Below are 27,200 nucleotides of genomic sequence, written 5' to 3'. Positions count from 1 at the left end.
ACAAATAAATAATCACTTCCAGTTTAAGATTGGACATCATTTTTTTCAAAATGTTTAGTTCACTGAGTTGTTTCATATAAATAGTCACTAAGGTCCAAGTATTAGCTAATCATAGTCAGTATATTTATCAGCATAGTTTAATCCTTATTCTTTAAAAAACTTACTTCTTCTCTTTAAAAAAAAAATTTATGCTTAAAAATACTGACAAAATAGGAAAATTAAAACCAAATACTACAGTGTCTCTAAAGTACACCCTTTCCCCATGTATTAACATCTATGAAATCAAGATTCACATAATAATCAAAGGTATGCCATAGTTTTAGCTGTTAATATATTTTTTCTGACACATAAAATAATAGTGTCATAGTGATAGACCTTATAATATATCTTATATAAAGATATATGTATTAAAAATGGACCTGTAAATCTTAAATTCATAATAATATATAAAGTATACATTAATTCTTTCTGTAGATGAATATTCCAGATTTTCATTGAACTTAAGTTTAGAAATAAGGAGTCAAATCAATAAAACATTTTATCTTCTTAGCATCTAAAAATTGCAGAACTTACACAGTCTACTAATGGCATGATTAACACTTAAAAATACACAATAAATTTATACCACACATTTTTTAAAGTGTTTTCTTATCATATGCTGAGAAACATTTAATTAATACACTTATATTTTAGCCAAACACAAACTAAATTTCTACTACTCTGAATGTTTGCAATACGGTCTCAGTTGTTACTTTCTGTGAAATGCGGGGTAGCTGACTGACCAGGGATGAACACCCACCGTTTGGCAGTGAAAGGGTGGAGTCTTAATCACCTGACTATCAGGGAAGGCTCTCATTTTTTACTTCACTAACATGGAATATAAAGTCATCATTCCCAATTTCTGCCGATTCCTCTTATTTTCCCCTCAGATATTGTTCATACGATTTTCCCCTTATATTATTATTTAAACGTGTCTCTCTCTATAGACACACATATGGATATACTTACATGTTTGTTTTGTTTAAAAATACAAACATACACACATATGTATATGCATAAGTAAGTAAGTGTTAGTCGCTCAGTCGTGCCCGACTCTTTGCGACTCCATGGACTACAGCCCACCAGACTCCTCAGTCCATGAGATTTTCTAGGCAAGGATACTGGAGTGGGTTGCCATTCTCTTCTCCAGGGGATCTTCCCAACCCCAGGATTGAACCCAGGTCTCCTGCACTGCAGGCAGATTTTTTACCATACGAGCTACCAGGGAAGCCCATGTATATGCATAGTAGGTAATTAATAAACGTTACTTTGCTTATCCCTTCTTGGGCGCTCAGAACAACAATTGCAAAGAAGGGCACAATGTAATTTCCAAATCTAATTAAATGTTTTACTGTTTTTCTTTATAACATGACACCCTTAATTCCAACTTGCTTTGATAAATATTTCCTAATTTAGATGATTTCTGCTTTAACTAAAGAGAAAAGCTTCTTCTAGCACTTATTAACTGCCATTCTTGTAACAACAGAAAGAACAATTATGAGTAATACAAAAAAGTATTTTTTAACCTTTAATCGTGAAGGTTTTACCTTTACTGATTAAATTTACAGGACTACAAGAACATTTTTAAGTGTAAAAAGCATTCTACTTGTCTGATCATCTAATGCAAAGAAGCAAATCATAATTGACAACATGGAAACATAGTTTAAATGTCAAAGCTATAAAACGTAAACCTAAAAATGCTTCAATCAAATCTAAAACCAAGCTATAAGAAAATTCTACTAGAAGTCTTAGAATGAATTTATTTTAGAATTTACTTCATCACTACTAAACCATTAATTTTGTCCCTGTGACTTAGTGAAGGATTAGCTTGCCATTTCTGATTTTAACAAACCACATGCAACCATTTGGCATCATTTAAAATTTAATCTTCAATTCATTCATTCTTTTCATAAAATTCATTCCTTTCCATTCATGGAACTTCTATTATGTAGCAAAGATCACTAAAGAAATACCCACTCTTCTATTTGAAAGGTGGCTTTTTATAACCTGACTGCTAAGATCATGAAAAATGTCAAACCAGAAAAAGTCCTACACCTCACTCTTCATTTCACACCTGCTAGTTCCATTTTAACTCACACCACCCCTTCCATATAACCATGTAATTCCTTTCAAACTCCAAGCACGTTTCAAAACAAAATTTCCTGTCCTAAGTGACACTCTAGCTAATCTGATAAACAGAGGCTTACAAATAAGAAAAAAATATTAGTAAGTTAAACTACTCTCCTTCTTATCAGTTTTAGCAACTGTTTCTGTTTTCATTTTGTCTGCTTGATTTTTAAACTTATCTTATTCAGGAAGAGAGCCTAACAGAAAGAGAACCTAGGCAGATAGGTGAGAACTTAAGTTTCAAACAAGGGGCAGAGCTCCTGGCCTTGGGTTTTTCCTTAAATAGCTAAATGCTATTTATGTTTTCAGAAAATAATGGCTAACATTATTTACAGGTATTGTTCTATATGCTTTAAATGTTATTAAATCATTTCACCCTCAATATAACACTATAAGGCAAGCACTATCACTATCCTCATTTTATGTATGAGTAAACTAAAACTTGGAGAGGTTAAGTATTTGTTCAGGGTCACACTGCTTCTAAGTAATAAAGGGGGAATGTGAATAAGTACAACTGGTTTCCAAAGTCAAAGCACTTAACTTCATTATCATACTGCATGTCCAATCTAACTCAGAATTGCTGTAAAGATTATATCAAAGTCTCTGAAAAGAAAACTCTATTCCTCGAATTAAAACAAACTAATCTACGAAAGTGACAGAAAAAATACAAAGGTTTCAAGCATATTAGCAAGCAGAGGCAGTATTGGTTTTCTTCAGATTAGTATTAGTATATAATAATTCCTAGATTATATATCACATATGTGCATTAAAGGAACTCTGACTATACAATCATAACTTATTGGGTACAAATTTAGTTATTTTTGAAATTTATGTTTCACAATGCTCATGGTTAAGTTCTAGCACACACTCCCTTTAATTTTATCTGATATAAATCATCTGATATTAGAAAAAGTTCGATTCTTTTAAAACTAAGAAAAACAAAACCTTTACAAGAAAACATTTAATACAACATGAAATACTACTAAAATGATGAAAATAAACTTAACTATTTAAAGGATGGTTGGCTCTTCACAAAAAATTTAAAACTCGACAAATTCAAAATAATACAATGTAGTGGGCTAACTGGAAAGCACAGTAAAGAAAAGTGACCAATACAGAACTCCAGGTTGTATATGAATTTCATTTCCATCCACGCTTTTTCTTCCAACATGAAAGTAATCTTTGGTTGTCTAATAAAAATGATCAAGAAACTGTTGCACTCCAATAGCTTAATAATATATGGACAAGCTTCACTTCTACTCGCCTGCAACTTATAAATTCCTCTATCAAAAAGTCATCCACTTTCAGCAAGTAATTTTTCTATCACTTACTCAATACCTGACCATGGAAATACCTTTCCAATACAATCCTGACCTCTTCTCACGAATGCTATCTCTAAAAAACAAGTACTAAATTGATCATGCTGTACAATATTAAAATAATTTATCGTTACTAATCTATATCTAACAAAAATACAAATATTACAGAATACAGATACTCTAATATATTACTATCCCCTACCATATGAATCTACACTTTTAAAAAATTCAGGTTTCTCTATTATAATTTATTTCTAATTTCCCTTTATATATTGTTTTTTTCTTGGACCAGGTTCACCTGTTATTTTTTCCCTCTAGTTATCCTCCCATCCCCCCCATTTAAACTAACTGTAACTCTTGAAGGTTCTCTAAGGTTTCCTCTTATTATTATTTTAAATATCCTTTCAAATAGTGCTACCACTTTGTCCATATCCCTGTACAAGTTAAAACTGGAAAACTTTAATTACAGTAACTTTTAATACATTAAAGGATTATATATGGGGTTTCCTAAATTAAAACTAGACAAAATATTGAAATAATAAGATACCTTCATACCAAAACATTTAAACATAAAAAGAACAGAAATCTAAATTTCATGTTAGCTATCTGCAAATAAAATATAAAATAAGTAATATTAATTATTTCTCTATTAAAACAAGAGAGCCTATGCTATTTAAAGATTTGAACTGAAAGACTTCAGGACCTAATGATATAATTCAGTTTGATAGTTGCATTTAAGATGCAGTGAATAAACTGTTATAAAATTGTTTCAGTTCTAAGTATCTATATAATATATAAATAACTTCTTAAGCAAATGAAGATTTTAATAATAATGAAACTTCTCCTTTACTGTGTACTCTTTTATGTGGACAAAAGAAAATTAAATGCTTTATTAAAATTTCATATAAAGCATCCAAAAATAACCAAATATTCCCATAAAAACAAGTCTAAACTCAATTGGCCTTAGATTAGTTTTACCCTTGTATACATAAAACAAACATACACATAAAACAAATAATACTTATTCCATTTTATTTTTTGAAAATGTATTAGGTAAGTAGTCAAATAAAAACACCTAGGATTAATGTACTCTCCAAAAGCAATTCTTTATCCTTATAATTCTCTTAGAGCATTAATCCTCACCTGGCCTCTTTATTACATAAAGTAAATCAGAAAGACTATAAGGAAGTCTGTAAGAATTGAGAGCTGCTTATTATTGATTTAAATGGTCTTGGTTTCCTTGCCATTCTATTTATTTCAAACTTGTGGGTTTATGAGAAAATAGATTTCATGTTTCCAAACTGTAAGTACCCAGTGAAGTACAACTGAGAGAGAAATCTCTAACTGTAAAGAATTCCAAGGCGCTTTTAAATTTTAAATAAATTTGGAACTGGCACAGCAATGTGGATTTTTTTGTTTTTCCTTTTTCTGTTTTATATATAAAATATTTTCCTATTTTAAATTCTTTTTACTAACAAAAAGGTATGTTCATATATTAGTAAATTTAGTAAAATTCTGGAATATTATCAATACCTAATTCATTCAAAAAGGCAATGAGGTACACACAGTGTCTAACAACTTAAAAACTCCAAAGTGAGAGTAAACACATCACACGCAAATCAAAAGTAAAAGATTAGACAGACAGTGCTTTTATAAAAACTTCCAAGGAAGAAGATTTAATTCTTAACCAACTTACCCAATTTTTGTCTTCTCTTTTAACTTAGAACAAGTTTTTGTTTTTTTGCTCTCTTTGTCCTTTGGCTTGGTTTTCATCCTTCTTCCTTTCTTTTCCTCTTTTCCTTCAACTGAAGCACTAGGAAAGTTTTCAGGGCTCATTACTCGTGGAATATTGCGTTCCCCTCGCTCCTTTGCTTTTGCTATGGCCTCTGATATTATACGATTAGCCTTTTCTTGCTTGCTTTCTGATTCCACCTTTTTTCTCTGCTTCTTCTCGGACATGATCCTCACCTGGGTATTCTGCAACTTAGTGTATGTCCCAGAACCATCACTCTTCTTGGAAGATGGAGGCTAGAGAAATCAAAATAATTTTTACACAATATATAAAAGTACATTTAAACAATTAACACAAACAACCAAAACTTCAGAATTAAGCTTAAAGAAGTAAAATACATAAGCAAATATATGTGTTACAGTTTAAAATTAAAACAGTTTGCTGATTTAGATATTAGTCTAGGTATAAAATAAAAAGCCGAACTATCGCTTTTAAAAATGAAGATTAAAGAAGGGTAAAACAGATTCACTGATATTTTCATAGCATTCTTAATTAGCTGATTCGAATTTTGTCCTATAAATACAGCTAATACAAATTTAGTCATATAAATATTCTGCCCACTTGGAATAAGTATCTTCTTTCCTCTTCATTCCAGAACTCTGAAAATTATTAATAAATTTAAAATATCAATTTTCATTTAGAATGACTACTTCCCATAGTTTATTATGATTTTTAGAAAAACAAAGCCTCTCTGCTTTACAAGAAACTGGAACTGGAACCTGAAACCATTTAAATCATTTTAATGTGCAATCTATGCGGCAATGTAGCTAGTTAGTAAACAGACAAAACCATACTAAAAATTAGAGAAAGTTTTAGTTCTTCTGTGAAAGAGTTAAATGAGGATTTTTTTTCTCTTTCTATATCATAATATTTTGCTCAAGCAATTCTGGAAAAAAACAAATTTATAGTTTTACGTTAAAATTATTAATATTTTAGCAATATCACAGGAAGCAAATCAACACCATTTTAAAAAGAATATTCTCTTCAAACACGCATTCATCCACATATTCTTAGATCACAGTTTTGTTACATTCTTACCCGTAAACATGCCTCTGACTACAGCAAGGGAAAAAACCACCAGGAATTTCCAAACACATTTTCATGCTGATTCCAGTGTGCTTCACTGGATATCTTTTCTATACCTGCCTCATCAAAGGTTTCATAGCAGTGCTACAGCACTGAGAAAGGAAGGAGGGTTTAGATTTGCTCACTAAATGCCACCTTAAGGCCTACAGGCTGTAACAAATAACCAAGACGCGAGAAAACAGCAACAAGCTCAAGATGGCGATGCAGTACGACTCCCGCAGCAGCAGCCAGTAATAAGGAAGGTTATTCAATCCCATTAGCCTTTTAGCCCAAAGAACCCCTCCTCCTCCCACTCATTCAGGCTTTCACTTACCCTTCCTCTTGGCCTCTTCACTGAAGACATTTTTGGCGTCAGACAAAGGCTTGCCCTCTGCTTTTTCACCACCCCAGGCAGTGCTCAAGAAAAAAGCATTGAAAGAAGATTCCTAAATGGCCTATTTAGCAAGCTGCAACCAAGAGATGCACAACCCTCCACAAATACACATTGTGATTTATCAACACATTTCTGCCTTGGCAAGTTTATATCCACTGTTCATCCTAATTAGATATAAAAAAGACGTAACCCCTCCTAAAAAGCTGAGTTTCCTCAATAGCTGTAAGCAGATAGCCAGATTCCAACAAAGCACAGAAAGAAATGAATGCACAAAGCATCAAAATGCATCAGCATGAATATTAGAGATGTCGTTAAAAATACTGACTCCTTCTGCGGAAGTAGGCCAGCAGATGGTGCTACCAGTTATTATTCCATTAGACTCTGCAATTTAACCCCCAATGGACTGTTCTTCCCTCCATGTAACATATTTAACTCTCACTCTACCATTTCCTGTAGTAAAAGTTTTTAAAATATATACGTAAAAACTTGATTTCAAAAAATTATTTGAAAATGAAAACAGTAGTGAAGTGGCTTTATGTAGCTATCATCATTAAAAAAACAAAGTCCAACGCAATTTTTACCAGAGAAAAATACTTTTCTCTGTGATACTCTAAAATATCTGAAGCATAAACACAGCTGAAGAGGAGTGAAGGGTTAAAGAGGAGGTCATGCAAATGAACACATAACAAGTGACTTCTCTTTAAGAAATTAGATAAGGTCTCTCATTATTCTCCTAACAAAAAGCTAACAGTGTTATTTTTAAAACAGAGAACTGAAGCTATTTCCATTTAAATTCTAAAAAGAAGCTTAAGATTTTGAAATGAACACATAAGATCTGTCTATAAAAAATAACTAATCCTACTTAAAATTTTCTCTTACTTAAACCTGAATTCATACATTAATTTATTTTCCTAACCTCAAAAAACTCCTAAAACATTCCTGACATTTAGTCTCCACATTCTATTTCAACTAAAATGTTGAGTTGTTCATATAACAATTTGAGTTTTAGTCCCTTGCTAAAAACAAGTAAGTAGCAAGTCCTCCTGAATTTGATAATTAATACCATTTTTCTCCTATAAAATATTGAGACTATTTTAGTAGTCTGAAATACCTAAAACAAAATTTTCACTGCTTCAAAATTCACATTTACCTCTTTCATTAATGCCATTTTTTCAACTGGTCTTGGCAGATCATCTGACATCTGCATCAAAGAACCTGTTTTTAGTTTTTCTTTCCTTTTAGGCATCAAAGCTCCTGAAATGGAGCTACATTATATGAATAGTATCCTAGAAAGACCAAAGTAAAGATCAGGAAAGGATATTAAAGGCACAGGATCATTAATGGCAAGAAAAGGATCTTAGTAACCTGAGAGATCATCTATGTAAAAATCATAACAACCAATAATAACAACCACCACCAAATGCTTATTAGGTGACAGGCACTATTCTAAGCATTTTACATGTAATAATTAATTCAATCCTGAATAATAGGGTAATAGTGATAATGGAGAGGAGTAGCAAATGAGAGAGATTCTTACAGTAGTGTTTCAAAATGAGAGACTAGACTTAGGGGCACAAACAAGTTTTAAAAACGATAATAATAATAATAAGAGCTAACCCATTTCATCCTTACTATGTTCTAGGCACTATGCCTAACAAGACAAACACATGAACAACGTGGATTTAAACTGCCTGGGTCCACTTATATACAGATTTTTTTCCCAATAAATACTACATAATCCACCACTGGTTTCATCCAAGGATGTGGAACCACAGATATGGAGGAATCATGAACTGCAAATATGGAGGAATCACATAAAGGGAAAACTGACTATAAACTATAATTGGATCTTTCATTGAGTCTCTAACCCTACATTGTTCAAGGATCTACAGTACAGTAACTCGGTTAGTCTTAAAAACAAGACAGTGTGGTACTGGCACAAAGACAGAAATATAGATCAATGGAACAGAATAGAAAGCTCAGAGATAAATCCACGAACCTATGGACACCTTATCTTCGACAAAGGAGGCAAGGATATACAATGGAAAAAAGACAACCTCTAACAAGTGGTGCTAGGAAAACTGGTCAACCACTTGTAAAAGAATGAAACTAGAACACTTTCTAACACCATACACAAAAATAAACTCAAAATGGATTAAAGATCTAAATGTAAGACCAGAAACTATAAAACTCCTAGAGAGAACATAGGCAAAACACTCTCCGACATAAATCACAGCAGGAGCCTCTATGACCGACCTCCCAGAATATTGGAAATAAAAGCAAAAATAAACAAATGGGACCTAATGAAACTTAAAAGCTTTTGTACAACAAAGGAAACTATAAGCAAGGTGAAAAGACAGCCCTCAGATTGGGAGGAAATAATAGCAAACAAAGCAACAGACAAAGGATTAATCTCAAAAACATACAAGCAACTCCTACAGCTCAATTCTAGAAAAATAAATGACCCAGTCAAAAAATGGGCCAAAGAACTAAACAGACATTTCTCCAAAGAAGACATACAGATGGCTAACAAACACATGAAAAGATGCTCAACATCACTCATTATCAGAGAAATGCAAAACCACAATGAGGTACCATTACACGCCAGTCAGGATGGCTGCTATCCCAAAGTCAATAAATGCTGGAGAGGGTGTGGAGAAAAGGGAACCCTCTTACACTGCTGGTGGGAATGCAAACTAGTACAGCCACTATGGAGAACAGTGTGGCGATTTCTTAAAAAACTGGAAATAGAACTGCCATATGACCCAGCAATCCCACTTCTGGGCATACACACTGAGGAAACCAGATCTGAAAGAGACACGTGCACCCCAATGTTCATCACAGCACTGTTTATAATAGCCAGGACATGGAAGCAACCTAGATGCCCATCAGCAGAAGAATGGATAAGGAAGCTGTGGTACATATACACCATGGAATATTTCTCAGCCGTTAAAAAGAATTCATTTGAATCAGTTCTAATGAGATGGATCAAACTGGAGCCCATTATACAGAGTGAAGTAAGCCAGAAAGATAGACCATTACAGTATACTAACACATACATATGGAATTTAGAAAGATGGTAATGATAACCCTATATGCAAAACAGAAAAAGAGACACAGATGTACAGAACAGACTTTTGGACTCTGTGGGAGAAGGCGAGGGTGGGATGTTTCGAGAGAACAGCATCGAAACATGTATATTATCTAGGGTGAAAGAGATCACCAGCCCAGGTTGGATGCATGAGACAAGTGCTTGGGCCTGGTGCACTGGGAAGACCCAGAGGGATCGGGTAGACAGGGAGGTGGGAGGGAGGATCGGGATGGGGAATACATGTAAATCCATGGCTAATTCATGTCAATGTATGACAAAAACCACTACAATATTGTTAAGTAATTAGCCTCCAACTAATAAAAATAAATGGAAAAAAAAAAAAAACAGATGATGATGTTAAAAAAAAACAACAACAACCCTACAAAGAAAACCAAAATTCTAAGAGATGCATTCCAATGTTCACTGCAACACTATTTACAATAGCCAGGACACAGAAGAAACCTAAATGAATATCAACAAAGAAATGGATGAAGAAGATGTGCTACATATATACAATGGAATATTAGCCATAAAAAAGAACAAAATAATGCCATCTGCAGCAACATGGATGCACTAAGAGACTGTGATACTCACTGAAGAAAGTCAGACACAGAAAGATAAATATCATATGATACTGCTTATTGTGAATCTTAAAAGGGTACAAACGACCTTATTTGCAAAACAGAAGTAGAGTTCATGCAGAAAACAAATGTGTGGTCACCAGGGGATGGGAGGGGGGTAAATGGGAGACTGAAATGGACATATACCCACTACCACTGCATGGTGGATATATATATATATATATATATATATATACACACACACATATAATCTTGGCTGCACACCTGAAACTAGTGCAACATTGTAAACTAACTAAACGCCAATAAAAATGAAAAAAAAAAACAACTCTGTGAGGTATATACTACTATCTCCTCATTCTATAGCTGAGGATACTAAGGCACAGGGGCTTCCTAGGTGGCGCTAGCAGACCTAAGAGACACAGTTGGATCCCTGGATTGGGAAGATCCCCTGAAGGAGGGCATGGCAACCCACTCCAGTATTCTTGCCCTGGAGAATCTCATGGACAGAGGAGCCTGGCGGGCTACAGTCCATAGCGTCGCAAAGAGTCAGACATGACTAAAGTGACCAAGCGAGCACGCATTAAGGCATAGAGAAATAACCTGCCTGAGACCAAAAGGTTAAGGAAAGATGGAGCAGGGATGAGCAGGCAGAAAGCCTTATAGTGGAAACCATGGTCTTAACCACTGTATAATACAAGTAAGTTTTGTATTTGTGCTGTAAGTTACATGGAGTGGTTCAAATACCAATATATTACAGAGATTGGTTCAAATACCCTAAGTTATAGAGATTAATTTGAATACAAAAGAAAGTAAATGACTTTCTCAAAATTGCAGAGATACTAATAATGAAGCAAGGAACAAGTTCAGTTTTTCCCAGTCCTCTTTCCAAGATGTAGAAATCAACAATACATGGGTGGGTATGGCTGACAAGCAGGAAGAGTCAATACTTGTTTTCTAGACCAAGTACTGGTACAGGAAATCTAGTTGAGAAAGGGTGTGTATGTTTGCATGACTTAATTCTTTTCACACTGAGCTTAAAATGGAAAGTTTGAGTAATTGCAAATTTGGGACTGGATCCTCAGAAATAAGGGGTGGCATATAAGATATAGATTCTCCTGCCATTTTCTTAACTCACTGACATTATTCACAGAACTTAGGGTGATTTCCAAAATATCTCACTTCTCGTACAAAGCTTCTCAAGAGATTCCATTACTTGATTCAAAATCTCATTTAATGATGAATCTTAACAGTAGACAATTAAATATTTATAATCAAACATTTCTTCTACTGTTCAGTTCAGTCGCTCAGTCATGTCCGACTCTTTGCAACCCCAAGAATCACAGCACACCAGGCCTCCCTGTCCATCACCAACTCCTGGAGTTTACCCAAACCCACATCCATCGAGTCGGTGATGCCATCCAGCCATCTCATCCTCTGTCGTCTCCTTCTCTTCCTGCCCCCAATCCCTCCCAGCATCAGGGTCTTTTCCAATGAGTTAACTCTTCGTATGAGGTGGCCAAAGTACTGGAGTTTCAGCTTCAGCATCAGTCCTTCCAATGAACACCCAGGACTGTTCTCTTTTAGGATGGACTGGTTGGATCTCCTTGCAGTCCAAGGGACTCTCAAGAGTCTTCTCCAACACCACAGTTCAAAAGCATCAATTCTTCAGCGCTCAGCTTTCTTCACAGGCCAACTCTCACATCCACACATGACCACTGGAAAAACCATAGCTTTGAGCAGATGGATCTTTGTTGGCAAAGTAATGTCTCTGCTTTTAAATATGCTATCTAGGTTGGTCACAACTTTCCTTCCAAGGAGTAAGTGTCTTTTAATTCCATGGCTGCAATCACCATCTTCAGTGATTTTGGAGCCCAAAAAAATAAAGTCTGACACTGTTTCCACTGTCTCCCCATCTATTTCCCATGAAGTGATGGGACCAGATGCCATGATCTTAGTTTTCTGAATGTTAAGATTTAAGCCAGTTTTTTCACTCTCCTATTTTACTTTCATCAAGAGACTTTTTAGTTCCTCTTCACTTTCTGCCATAAGGGTGGTGTCATCTGCATATCTGAGGTTATTGATATTTCTCCCAACAATCTTTATTCCAGCTTGTGCTTCTTCCAGCCCAGCGTTTTTCATGATGTACTCTGCATATAAGTTAAATAAGCAGGGTGACAATATACAGCCTTGACATACTCCTTTTCCTATTTGGAACCACTCTATTGTTCCATGTCCAGTTCTAACTGTTGCTTCCTGACCTGCATACAGGTTTCTCAAGAGGCAGGTCAGGTGGTCTGGTATTCCCATCTCCTTCAGAATTTTCCACAGTTTATTGTGATCCACATAGTCAAAGGGCTTGGCATAGTCAATAAAGGAGAAATAGATGTTTTTCTGAAACTCTCTTGCTTTTTCAATGATTCAGCTGATGTTGGCAATTTGATCTCTGGTTCCTCTGCCTTTTCTAAAACCAACTTGAACATCTGGAAGTTCATGTTTCATGTATTGCTGAAGCCTGGCTTGGAGAATTTTGAGCATTACTTTACTAGTGATATAATATTTTAAAACTATATTCTCATGGAACATCAACACTGAAGTGTTAAGTAACTAATCGCTTTTAATGTAGGCAATTTCCCAATTTACACAAGTATACAAAAGGCTAGTTAATAGTAACTTTTCTCAATGTTACAATTTTTTTTTTTCACCCACATAAGCAGTCAACAAATTCTATCCAATCTGCTTAATTGTGTTTTGTTTCCTTTCTCTCAGTCCTAATAGCTCCTGCTGTATTAACTTCCCACTCGCTATGGTTATAGTTATATAGGAAAATATTATCTGTAGAACATTTATTATTAATGATATTTATTAATACTTATTGTGTGTGTTAGTTGCTCAGTTGTGTTTGACTCTTTGCGACCCCATGGACTGTAGCCCGCCAGGCTCCTCTCTGTCCATGGGATTCTCTCCAAGCAAGAATACTGAAGTGGATAGCCATTCTCTTCTCCAGGTGATTTTCCCAACCCAGGGATCAAACTCAGGTCTCTTGCATTGCAGGCAGACTCTTTACCATCTGAGCCACCAGAAAGCCCAAATATTTATTATTAAATAGGAAATATATCAAGTCTTTAGGATGATGGAACATCAGGTTTGCAGTGCACTCTTCAATTCTTTACAAAGAAGACAGCAGTGCAAACCAAAACAGCAAGTTTTGAATACCTAGAGATGAAGAGGAGTCAAAAGAAGAAAAACAAGAAGAAAATTACAAAAATGGTAAGGTGAGTATCATGAGTATTGAAATGGAAGTCAAAAGGCAAGAGTTAAAAGCTCTGCCGTCAAAAGGAAAGCAAAGGGACTAATGTGGTGGTCCAGTGGTTAAGACTCTGAACTTCTACTGCAGGGGGTGTAGATTCGATCCCTGGTTGGGGAACTAAGATCCTTTATATGTCTCAGCACAGTCAAATAAAAAAAATTTTTAATAAATAAATGTAAAGTAAATATCTGAGAGCAATTTGATATTATAAACCTAACTTAGAAGGCATTTTAGTTCTGTAAAACTGTTTATGGTAAACCAGGGTGCTCGTTTTTAATATTTTTATTTTAGGATGAATTATATAATTATTTCCTTAAGTATTCATATTAAACCAAACTCTAAAAGCAATAAATTTATAGGTAATTTTAATAATAAGTATCAAACATTAGTGGTAACTTCTTCTGCATTCATTACATAACATTATTTCTACAAAGTACCAATAAAGACTTGCTTTTAAAGAGAAAAAAAAGCAGGAAAAACTGATTCAAATTATTATGTCAAAGTCTTCTGAGTTTTACCCATAGATTTGTTTTCTGAGTTTTTGATAGATGTGAGGCAATTATTTTATTTTGTTTTCTTCACATCTGTGAACTCCCAGGTTCACAAATTAAAAGGCTTACTGTTGTGACTTGTGCTAGTATTCAGGTTTCCACTTCTAGCTAATGATGACATTCTCTTTTTTAATTGTCTTAAGTTCCGAATTTTACATTGATAAGGTAATATTATAGTATTTCATTTATTTTAATCATCCACATAGTAGTTCAGACAAACAGTAGATATTCATGAAAGTTATTTTTTTAAATAAAAATTTATTATTATGTGACAGGAAATAGAGAGAGAAAAAACATGTTAGAGCATACCACGGGAATGTATTCAGCAAAATCCAGAATGTGGGAAACTCTAAAGACAGATGGCTCAGTTTCTTTACAAAGAAACTACAAGAAACAAAGTGTAACCAGAGATCAAAAGAGACTTAAGACTAGATGTAATGCCAAAATTTAAAAAAAATAGAAAAATGAAAATAGACACTTAAAATTTCGTATCAACTCAATGTAGTGTGTGGCCCTTGTCTTGACACAGACCTGAGAAAGTGTGTAAGACTATATTTGTTAATACTAGGGAACTTTAACTTTGATTGGATATTTGATTATGACAGAATAATAGTTATTAAGTGTGAAACTAATTTTGAAGTGTTTTAAAGCAAAAACCTTTGTCTTCTAGGTATATAAACTGAAATATTTACAGATGACACCATACCACTGAGGTGTGATTCAAGATAGTTGCTAGAGGGGGTGGGTATGATAGTCACAGGGTCATCTAGACGAAAAATCGCCTATAAACTGATGGCTGTTGTAGCTGAGTGACAGATACTCTGATTTTGTGTACACATGAAATATTATATATAATAAAAAAGTTAAAACAGTTATATTCTAGGAATAACAAGTAGTTTGGCATGACAAGAAAACGATGCATGCGGAAGAATGATAAGCAATTAAGGCAGAAAGGTAATGGATTAGATTATCAAGTTTTGTAAGTTATGCTAAAATATCTGGACTTCATGCCAAACTGAAATAGGGAATCAGTAATTGATTACAAACAGAGAAGTAATAGGACCAGATTTTTACACTTAGGGTTGCTAAGTAGTTTCAATAAAAATAACCAAATATTTCATGAAAACTTTTTTGTTACAAAAAGGTTATACATGATATAAAAACAAATAATATTTAAACTATTTTATATTAGTTTGTGTTGCTTTTTCAATGCTGTATTGTTCAAAACTTCATCTTTTGTTTCCAAACAAAACTGTATCTTAAACACATTAAACCAAATTTCATGAAGCTCCTTATTGACAACATTAAATATACTGAGTTCATCAGTGCATAAATTACTAATACACTAAAAGCTGTTCTCAGCATAATGTTGTGATTAAAGCAAAGCGCTTTAGACTCAGCCAGCCCTGGGTCCCAGTTTCATCATCTGTAAAATGGAGATAATAATAGTGTCTATCTTCTAGGGCTATTGTGAGGCCTAACAGATAATGCTAGTAAGGGCTTAGTGTGGCATCTGGCACACAAGTACTCAGAAATGTCAGATGCTATTGTTACTGCGGTAATGTGATACTGTGCCCACCTCACTGCATCACTGTGCAGGGTTTACCGTGATGACCATATGTCTTATAACTGGTACTGTTAACTTTGATCCCTTGGTTAAAGTAATGTCTGCCATAACTCTCATAAATTTCTCCTTTTATAATTATTAAGTATCTTATCAGACTATGCAATTATCTTGCTTCTCATAAATATTTGCCTCGTTATTTTAGCTTACACTGATGATTCCTGCCTATAAAGATTATTATTACTGTGGTTATTTGCCTAATGGAAAATATTTATTTCCATCATTCCTTCCACATTTTCAACTGGAATTCTACTACAAACAAAAGTTGCCTCTTCTCTTTATTCATTCAGTCATTCACTTATTCAATTATTTATACTTGTATAGACTCATAGACTTATTTTATTCTACAGGTTATAATCTGATAACATGATTATTTGTCATTCAAATTTTTCCAGCTTTGAGCATTTAGAGCTCCTTCAAGTTGGTTCCTAAGTTCTGTTTACCAGCACCAAATTTTGAACACTTCTTTACTTTCTGGCACTGTAAGATAGTCCAGGTTACTGTAAGAATAGTTTAATGGAGTGGTTGAGGTAGAAGTCATATTACAGTAGAGTAAGAAGCAAATGGGAAGAAAGTGACAGTGTTAAATACTTTACTTAAATAAATGAAGGGAAAATGGCAGGATACAGTGGAATTGCAAACTTGGGGATGTTTACTGTATGACAGACAGAAAAAGAAATTAGAGAAGGAATTTTATCACAGTATAAAATTTAAAGCCCTTTCCATAAAACAATTCAAAATTATCATACCACCAATAAAAAATTAAAATATTAGGGCTTCCCTGGTGGCTCAGTGGTAAAGAATCTGCCTGCCAGTGTAGGAGTTTCGGTTTTGGTCCTTGTTCTGGGAAGATCCCACATGCCTGGAAGGAACTAAGCCTAGTGAGCCCATGTGCCAAACTCCTGAAGCCTGTGCTCCACAACAAGAAGCACCACAATGAGAAGCCCATGCGCTGCAACTAGACAGTAAATCCCTGCTTGCCGCAGCTAGGGAAAGCCCATGCAGCGACAAAGACCCAGCACAGCCAAGAATAAAATAATTATAAAAAAGAAGAAAACGAAAAGACACTCTATCAAAAAAATTAAAATATCATATATAAATATCACTTTGGTAAATAATACAAACTTCCCACAGCACCTTTTCTAAAATGCTTCTTGTTCAGTCGCTCAGTCGTGTCTGACTCTGCAACCCCACAGACTGCAGCACGCCAGGCTTCCCTGTCCTTCACCACCTCCCGGAGCTTGCTCAAACTCATGTCCATTGAGTCTGAGACGCCATCCAACCATCTTGTCCTCTGTCGTCTCTTTCCCCTCTTGCCTTCAATCTTTCCCCGCATCAGTCTTTTCTAGAGTCAGGTCTTTGCATCAGGTGGCCAAAGTATTACAGCTTCAGCACCAGTCTTTCCAATGAAGGTTCAGGACTGATTTCCTCTGGGACTGACTGGTTTGATCTCCTTGCAGTTCTAGGGACCCTCAAGAGTCTTCTCCAACACCACAGTTCAAAAGCATCAGTTCTTCATCGCTCTGCTTTCCTTATGGTCCAACTCTCACATCCATACATGACTACTGGAAAAACTACAGCTTTGACCACACAGACCTTTGTTGGCAAAGTAATGTCTCTGCTTTTTTTTTTTTTTAGTTCTACCAGTTTATTGCTACCAACCCATCTCCCTCCACCCTCGTGCACACACGCTCAGTCATGTAATCCCACGGACTTCAGCCCACCAGACTCCCCTGTCCATGGATTTTTCCAGGCAAGAATACTGGAGTGGGTTGCCATTTCCTTCTCCAGGGTCTCTGGTTTTTAATATGCTGTCTAGGTTGGTCATAGTTTTTCTTCCAAGGAGCAAGAATCTTTTAATTTCATGGCTGCAGTTGCCATCTGCAGTGATTTTGGACCCAAGAAAATAAAGTCTGTCACTGTTTCCATTGTTTCCTCATCTATTTACCATAAGATTTGTAGAATATGTTAATTCGGAAATAATTTTCCTTCCCAAAAGTTTCCACTATTTATTTGACTTCACAATATTCCTCTTAATCAAATTATTAAAGTTAATCAAATATTAATTATTCCAAACTGCAGATGGAAGAGTTCAGGCACAGACAGGACAAATGTCTATCACACTGAAATAACAGCAAAGTTCAACTCTTCTGCTAAGTTACTGTTATAGATGACTACCGATCCAAAGTCCATAAAGCATTACATTTATGACAATGAATGAGCAATCAGTAGCCTTTCCAAAGCAGTAAATCCTGCTATTTTCTATTTCTTCCAGATAAAAAGAAAGACTGAAGTGTGGTAGTGGTAGTCTGACAAAACCCATGGGTGAAATACATTCTTACAGCCTTGAGAAAACCTGATACAGTAGAAGGGCAATAGCGTAAGCAAATTAGCCAGTGCACAGTTGCATAATTTGGTGGACAACAGTAATCATCGTATTCTAAATTCTTTGGACAATGTTTTCAAAGGTATTAATAAAATAAATATAAAAGAAAAAAAAAACAACTGTCAAATCTTTAAAGAGGAGATTGAGAACTGGTTATGTTCAAAGACATTGGTTTTTTGTATACAATGCATTATGAAAAATCAATTTTACTTTCAGAATTCTGAGATATTTAAAAAATGACTTGAACACTCAAGTAATTACTAACATAAATAAAAATGATGGTTAAGGGGAGGCTAATTTAAATACATTTGCAATAAGGAAAAATTTTTAAATAAGGTATCTGAACTTGATTTACAGCTTTAGGCAAGAGAAAATCAAATACTGAAGAGTAGCTATATATAAAAAGTCAAAAGCATTTTAGAAATCACAAAATATACCTAATTTCATCATATTAAAATTTTATCTTGCAGAATGCAAATGAGGTTATGAGAGAAACTACATCTCTGGATGTAACTCTAACCACAACAAAAGTTATTTGTGGAAGTAGAAGTGATGGCAACTATATGAAAAAACTAAACATTGACCTTTTGGCATCTACAACACGCTTAGGCATACTAGCTATGTGTCATAAATGTAGGCCTTTTGATGTTAAAGAAAAAAAAGTATCATCATATGGCCTGAAACTTATAAAAAGCACAAGACAGATCAATAAGGTCAGGAAATACAGTCCAGCAAGTCAAGACTCAAAAATCAAATTCCAACAATTCAATGATTCTAACAACGACAGATGTAGTATATCTAAAAATACTGGTTGCAAATTTACCAGATTTCAAAATGCAGAGTACAAAAGACAGAATTAAGAAGAACATGAGGGGCACTGACCTGTAGGAATAGTGCTGGAAAGTTCACAATGATGTAAGGTTTGATAAATGATAAAGGGCAATTAAAAACGCTCCACTGACTGCTTTAAACAAGAGGGTTAGGGTCTTGAGGACATAGTGTGGGAGGGTGGGATGGCCAGGAAAGGAAAATCAGGGAAGGAAGAGGGGACAGATGCAAGAGAACATAATTCTTCAAGTATTACTACACTCATGTCCATACTAAGCTTTAAAGCGAGTAATATTTAGATTCATGAAGGGTTTTAACTCCAATGCCAGGTCTGAACCTGGCAGAAATCATGCTACATTTCTTTTAAGAATAGGAAGAAGCAAACCTATGCATGTCAATTGAGACCTTCCAAAATCTGTTTGACAGAATCTACTTCCTCAACTTGCACATAGCCCCTCCAAATGAATGAATATTTTCAGCTTAAATCTGTGATCTGGTCAATCTTCTGGGTTCCTCTAGCCTTTCAATTCAGCTTAAGATCTCTTCAGCAAAGCTACCATTAGTTCTTAATTAGCCTCCCTCTTAGACCATACTCAAAAATGCTGATGAAAAAAATCTTAAAAGGCCAAATCTAAAAATGGGTATTCTCGTAAGCACGCATGTACACGCACACATGCACACACAAACACTCCTACCTACTTTTAAAAAAAAAAGGCAGGGAGAGAAAAAGTATGTACAACAGTTCATGTGAAAAATACCAGGAAATTTTAGCTCACTGTAAACTAAATGAATATATGGTATAATGAGCTTGCCAAAAAAGTAAATGCAATCTTAGACTGCACAAACAGGAAAGAAGTATAATGAACAAGGGAGGTGATAATTATAGTATACTCTAGTCTCGTTCTGTTTGGGGTTTAAGAGGAACACAGACTAGATCACTCATTCAAGACATATTATTTGAGTACATACTACCTACCAGACATGCTGTTTTAAATACCAGGAATAAAACAGTAAGCAAGATAAAGCCCCTGATCTAATGGAGCTAACATTTTAAAGAAAGAGATAAGCAAACGGGGGGAAAAAACCAGGTAAGGGTAATGGCTATGTAAAGAATGAAAACAGAATGATGTGATTAAAAGTGATGGGGTGACTATTTTAAAATGGACTCAAGGAAAGTCTAACTGAGGAGACCACTTATACTGAAATCTGAATGAAAAGAAAGAACTAGCAATGCAAAGATCTGAGGAAAGATGAATCAAATTAATCTAAGCAGCTTTGAGAAATTAGCAACAAAGCACAAAAACCAACATTCTGATTTTTATATTTTAAAAATCCAAGTTCCCCTATTGGATAACATTTGCACTAATTACACTATCCTTTCCAGTCTGTACTTCTGGAGACCACTCCATGCAAGAGAACCTCAATTTCTCTTCCGATCTTATCTGTTCAGGTCCTACAGTTTTAAGTTGGTTCCTTTTAATTAGCCATCACTATTCTCAATGGTGTGATTTTCAGAGTCAGGTTTTTTTTAACTACGAACTAAAATCTCATTACAAGCCATCAGTTCAGGGGATAACCATTAACATTCTTTATAAATGTAGTGGACTAGTGTTTTCAGATTGGAGAAGGAAATGGAAACCCACTCCAGTGTTCTTGCCTGGAGAATCCCAGGGACAGGGGAGCCTGGTGGGCTGCGATCTATGGGGTCACACAGAGTCAGACACGACTGAAGCGACTTAGCAGCAGCAGCAGCAGTGTTTTCTGAAACACTGGTTACAGGTTAATACATACACGCCCCTACATATATACATTCATAAACATTAAAAAACACACCTATGCTGGGTCCCAGGAAAAAAATTTTGAAATACACAGTTCTAAGAGGTTAATGAATGCTTCAATTTTATTTCATAGGGGTTCAATGCAGACTCTTCACTTAGGGTTGGAGGGTTGTGAGTCACCTGGTATTAGTCTACCTGGAGGATGGAATCGACCATATTGGGCAATTAGTTAATCAATCAAAGAGATAAACAGTTATAGCTATTTAATGGATATAATAAGAATAAAAACTGACCCTGAAACTCAGGTGAGCATCACTGATTAACAATATCCCATGCATATTGCCACACATCAAAGGTGGGACCGCCTAAGAGAGCACTTTGTGTTTGAAACCCTCTGAAGCTGCCTATGCATCCCTTCTTTTGTCAAACTTCTTTTGACAAGTTTAAATCCATGACCACAGTCCATGTGGTCACAAAGAGTCAGACACGCCTGACACACACAGACACACACACAACCTATAACCTCCCCTGTAATAAACTGTAACCATAAGTATAAAAGTTCTTCAACAAGCTCTGCTAGCCTGTTATTTAAACTAAGGGTGGTTCTGGGAACCTCCAGAATGTGTAGATGGTGTCAGAAGTAAAGGCGGGGGCTTCCCTGGTGGCTCAGTGGTAAAGAATCCGCCTGCCAATGCAGGAGACTCGGGTTTGACCCCTGACCTGGGAATATCTCACAGGCTGCAGAGCAACTAAGCCCATGCACCACAACTACTGAGCCTGTGCTCTAGAGCCCAGGAGCCGCAGGTACACATGAGCTCACATGCCCCAAAGACTGAAGTCCAAGCATCCTAGAGCCCATGCTCTGCATCAAGCCACTGCAATGAGGAAGCCCATCCACTACAACTACAGAGGAGGCCCTGCCCTCCACAACTAGAGAAAGCAGTAATAACAGCAAAGCAAAGACAACTTGGCACAATCAAAACTAAAAAAGAAATAAAACTATTTTTTTTTTTAATTAGAAGAAAAAATGAAGGCAGTCTCGGGACTATGTTAGCTTTGCAGTTTATTTAACTCTTAAGTAATACTTTTGAATGAAAACAAGTTTGATGAGAAAATGAAGAGATCTTGATCTGATAAGTATCTTCGAATGTTAGCCTATTGCAAAAATTTTCAATTTTTGGTAAGATGTATAAAACTACCAATGATTCCCTTCTATTTCATTCCATACAATGAAACCTGGACTGAGAAACCTGTTTCCTTAAATATTCCTATGCAAATCTTAAAATAAAAAAATTTGTAGATAGGAAAATATCAATATGCCAAGAAACTCAGTAAAGAATACAGTAGATTTAGCTGTTTTTACAATTACATATAAATCTGCAATTATCTCAAGATAAAAATGTTTAATTAAAGAAGACAGCTTAGGCCTTCTTAAGAGCTCAGAGACAGTCTCCTTCTGGCCTCGAAGAAATAGGCTGTAATGAGTCCTACAGCTGCAAGGAAATGAATTCTGTCAACAATCCCGTGAGCCTAGATGAGGGTGAGAGTCTTCGATGAGATCACAGCCCCAGTGGACTTGCTGGATGCAGTCTTATGAGACCCTAAGCAGAGAAACCAGCTAAGCTGTGCCTGGACATCTGACCCAAGGAAACTATGAGATAATAAATGGATGCTGTTTTAAATTACTAAATATGTGGTTGATTTGGCACTACATTCACATACCCTACAACTGAACAATTTCACTCCTGGGTACACTCTCCACATAAATACACAGAAAGTTCAATAACAGGCAAAACTAATCTATGAGCGTGTAAGTCAAAATAGTGAGTACCTTTAGGAATAGGGCAAGCAAGCCTAGTAGGAGGCCTGAGGAGATTTTTAGGATTGTGATAATGTTCAATTTATTGATCTGGATTGGTAAAGTAGATGATGTTGAGTCTCTGAAAATTTATCAAACTATTTACTTATAATTTGTGTACTTTTCTGTATGTTCAGTTCAGTTCAGTCGCTCAGTCGTGTCTGACTCTTTGCAACCCCATGAATCGCAGCACGCCAGGCCTCCCTGTCCATCACCAACTCCCAGAGTTTACTCAAACTCATGCCCATCGAGACTCTGAAAGTGCCTACTACTTAATCTTACTATCATTAATCTAAGTAAATAATGGTTTATTACACCCAGATATTTAAGAAAAAACCATCTGTTCTAATGCATTGATGTCTTGACACTAAAAACAAATTATTTTTCCTTATTGTGTTATCATGATATTTAATGTTTTTTATCCAAATAAATAGTAAAAAATAAAAAGGAAATATTATATATCTTCTCCAATATCAGGAGAAATCTATAAGATACTGAAAGACATCTGAGACTTTACTTCAACCAATGTAATTAGTGATGGGGGAAAGAAAGGAAATTTTTTAAAGCCTACAACCAAAATGTGAAGGTTTTAAACAGAAATAGAATATTTTTAAGTCTATACTCATTTTAGATTGTTAGCATTTCTGAATAACATGATCATCTTCTCTTTTTCCAGTTATATCTCCAATTTTCAAATACTGAAATACATTTTTTTAAAGTTATATCAATAACTTTGAATTTACTGTTCCAGTTGTTTGGAGTGCCCTTTCTCTAAAAGGGAGCCAAGCAAAGATCTTATTCAAAATTAGGTGTAGATATCACTTCCTTTTTACAACATGTAATTTTACTGCTATGTTTGCCAAAGTATATTGTAGTTAATTTAGAAGTCAAGGTCATATTCGATTTGTATCTTTAAAACCTAGCCAGTGTTTGAAACAGTTGCATCGTCTACGCAATGAGGATAATCACAGTATCTATAGCTATGGCAAACCTATACAGTATATTAAAAAGCAAAAACCTCATTTTGCTGACAAAGTTCCATATAATCAAAGGTATGGTTTTTCCAGCAGTCATGTACCAATGTGAGAGGTGGACCATAAAGAAGGCTGAGAGTCAATGAATCAATGCTTTCAAACTGTGGTATTGGAGAAGACTCTTGAGAGTCCTGTGAACTACAAGGAGATCCAACCAGTCAATCCTAAAGGGAATCAATCAAATATTCATTGGAAGGACTGATGTTGAAGCTGAAGCTCCAATACTGTGGCCACCTGATGCAAAGAGTCGACTCATTGGAAAAGACCCTGTTGGTGGAAAAGACTGACAGCAGGAGGAGAAGGAGATGACAGAGAATGAGATGGTTGGATGGCATCACCGATTCAGCAGACAAGGGTTTGGGCAAACTCCAGGAGATGGTGAAGGACAGGGAAGCCTGGCGTGCTGCAGTTCATGAAGTCGCAAAGAGTCAGACACAACGGAGTGACTGAACAACAACAATGCCCATGTGTGGAATCCAGAAAGGTTTTACAGATGAGCCTGTTTGCAGGGCAGGAATAGACACAGATGTAGAGAACAGACACATGGACATGCGGGAAAAGGGTGGGTGAGACAAATGCTGGGACAGTAGGACGGACATATGAACACTTCTGTGTGTGAAACAGATAACGAGTGGGAACCTGCTGCACAGCACAGGAGCTCAGCTCGGAGCTCTGTGGTGACCGAGATGGATGGGATGGGGTGGTGGGAAGTGGGTTCAAGAGAGAGTGGAGATATGTATACATATACCTGCTTTACCTGATAGTAAAGCAATTATACTGCAATTTTGAAAAAAAAAAAAAAAAAGAAAAAACACTCATTTCTATTTTTTCATCTTTTCAACCTTAAGAGAGATTTCAAATAAATAAGGCAAATATGAATATCTATTTAATCTCATTTCATGAAGATTAGCTTATTTTCTCTACCTTAAAAATAGTGAAATAAACGACCCAATCAAAAAATGGGCCAAAGAACTAAACAGACATTTCTCCAAAGAAGACATACAGATGGCTAACAAACACATGAAAAGATGCTCAACATCACTCATCATCAGAGAAATGCAAATCAAAACCACAATGAGGTACCATTACACGCCAGTCAGGATGGCTGCTATCCAAAAGTCTACAAGCAATAAATGCTGGAGAGGGTGTGGAGAAAAGGGAACCCTCTTACACTGTTGGTGGGAATGCAAACTAGTACAGCCACTATGGAAAACAGTGTGGAGATTTCTTAAAAAACTGGAAATAGAACTGCCATATGACCCAGCAATACCACTTCTGGGCATACACACTGAGGAATCCAGATCTGAAAGAGACACGTGCACCCCAGTGTTCATCGCAGCACTGTTTATAATAGCCAGGACATGGAAGCAACCCAGATGCCCATCAACAGATGAATGGATAAGGAAGCTGTGGTACATATACACCATGGAATATTACTCAGCCGTTAAAAAGAATTCATTTGAATCAGTTCTAATGAGATGGATGAAACTGGAGCCCATTATACAGAGTGAAGTAAGCCAGAAAGATAAAGAACATTACAGTATACTAACACATATATACGGAATTTAGATAGATGGTGGCGATAACCCTATATGCAAAACAGAAGAGGAGACACAGAAGTACAGAACAGACTTTTGAACTCTGGGGGAGAACGTGAGGGTGGGATGTTTTGAAAGAACAGCATGTATACTATCTATGGTGAAACGGACCACCAGCCCAGGTGGGATGCATGAGTCAGGTGCTCTTGCCTGGTGCACTGGGAGGACCCTGAGGAGTCGGGTGGGGAGGGAGGTGGGAGGGGGGATCGGGATGGGGAATACGTGTAACTATATGGCTGATTCATGTCAATGTATGACAAAACCCACTGAAATGTTATAAAGTGATTGGCCTCCAACTAATAAAATAATATTTAAAAAAAAAAAAAAATAGTGTGTAATTAACCATTAACAATAGAAGAAAATAGTGACTTTGGAGTTAGGTAATCTTGGGTTTAAAATTTCTTTCTGTTACATATCAGCCATGTAACTTTGGGCAAGTTTGTTAATCTTTCCAAACTATAGTGCCCTCATCCATAAAATGTGTATAATACTGGTACCAGCTACAAAAGATTGTGTTCAGTATTAAAGCAAGCTAATTCATGCAGTGCATAGTGTGATATAATTGGCTGTAATATTTTTTGAGTGCCTATTTCTTAAGCTCTTTAAAAATATTATCCTATTTAATCTTACATGTATCAGTCACTAAAAGAGATAGCTACAGGCACTGTGGGAATCGTGATTTGTGCACGGCCCCGGAGCTGGATCCTCCGTGGCCTGGAGCTATGGGACGGAGGCCCCCAGAGGGGAGTCACTTACCAGAGCGAGTGGGCCCTTCATCCAGAGCTCAAGTCTTCTGACTCGTGGGAACAGTGGGACCTGCCCCAACTGGGTTCCCTCTCCTCCTTGTCTGCGTGGCCCACACGACCAGGAGTGAACTCCCAGTTGGTCCAGCATGAATTGGAAGGTGCTTGAACACTCCCCCCTGCTGCTGTATATCTTGGCGGCGAAAACACTAATCCTCTGCCTGGCGTTTGCTGGAGTCAAAGTCTACCAGAGGAAACGATTGGAAGCAAAGCAGCAAGAGCTGGAAGCTGAGAAGAGGAAGCAGGCGGAGAAGAAAGAGAGCTAAAGGGGAGTGAAAGATTTCATGGTGTAAATGTAGCTCGAGTGGACTCCAGCTGAGAAGAAAGTCTTAATTATTGAACGGTATCGATATGTCAGAAGACAAACTCGCAGCCTCTAGCCTAACTGAAAATGATGCGAATTTTTATATGCTTTTAGAAGAACCAGTATTTTGTTTGCTAAAATAAAATAACCTTTGTAGAATAAAAAAAAAAAAGAGAGAGATAGCTACAGAACTAAAAGTGTTTGTATATAGTGATTTGCGATTCGATTGTTTTGTTTTTTTAAGGAAAAGGAAACATTTTATTTTAATGAATGAGTGATACAGTATCGAGAGATTTGGGAAGTTATGGTGTCATGTGTGAAGCTTTGAGTGCCAGGCTAAGTGAAGACTTTGGGCAGGAAAAATTATGATAAAAACTATACTGGATTAACCTGGCACCAAAGTGGAACAAAGCAGAGGCAGTAATTTAGAGGAGGTACATCTAAGTTATCAGCCCTCACTGCCCATCTGTAAAGAGGTCTACAATCAAATGAAAAATGTTAAATTAGATTTAAGAAGGTATGTATTTGGGGAGTATCTTGTACAAAGTAATACAAGAAGGCTTGGGATACCATAAAATAAAAGAAGTAGAAAATATAGAGTGAAAAGCTAAGAGAGCTTTAGCCAGAATCTTGCAGAATCTGGATCAGTGCACGGGAGAAAAAAGAAGAACCAAGAAACTGGAGAAAGAATAATCAGCCTAAGACTTTGTAGTGAAGCAGA

At 35.9% G+C, this 27,200-nt stretch overlaps 2 protein-coding genes across 12 annotated transcripts in view; one reads left to right on the top strand and one right to left on the bottom strand.

Moving 5' to 3' along the window:
- CHD9 (chromodomain helicase DNA binding protein 9) overlaps nucleotides 1-27,200 on the bottom strand; it is a 222,929-nt gene that overhangs the window by 85,896 nt on the left and 109,833 nt on the right. For 8 of the 11 annotated variants that reach the window (XM_065925328.1, XM_065925334.1, XM_065925332.1 and 5 more), the window contains exon 3: nucleotides 5,182-5,513. In XM_065925328.1, the coding sequence (XP_065781400.1) occupies nucleotides 5,182-5,513 (332 nt within the window). Of the gene's footprint in view, nucleotides 1-5,181; nucleotides 5,514-6,315; nucleotides 6,551-6,676; nucleotides 6,987-27,200 lie in introns of those variants that run through there. The other 3 variants (XM_065925338.1, XM_065925337.1, XM_065925339.1) reach the window with 2 other exon arrangements.
- On the top strand, nucleotides 26,039-26,651 carry LOC136160977 (small integral membrane protein 11). The gene has a single exon (XM_065925340.1). The coding sequence runs from the start codon at nucleotides 26,265-26,267 to the stop codon at nucleotides 26,439-26,441; it is 177 nt and encodes a 58-aa protein (XP_065781412.1). The 5' UTR covers nucleotides 26,039-26,264; the 3' UTR covers nucleotides 26,442-26,651.

This window comes from Muntiacus reevesi, chromosome 2 (genome assembly GCF_963930625.1).
Source record: "Muntiacus reevesi chromosome 2, mMunRee1.1, whole genome shotgun sequence".
Taxonomy (NCBI): Eukaryota; Metazoa; Chordata; class Mammalia; order Artiodactyla; family Cervidae; genus Muntiacus; species Muntiacus reevesi.
The sequence above is the reverse complement of the archived record's forward strand: the minus strand, read 5'-3'. Positions and strand labels throughout refer to the sequence as shown.

Bases quoted from the DNA above. Each gene is read 5' to 3' on its own strand.
- LOC136160977 (XM_065925340.1), top strand. From the start codon at position 26,265: ATGAATTGGAAGGTGCTTGAACACTCCCCCCTGCTGCTGTATATCTTG.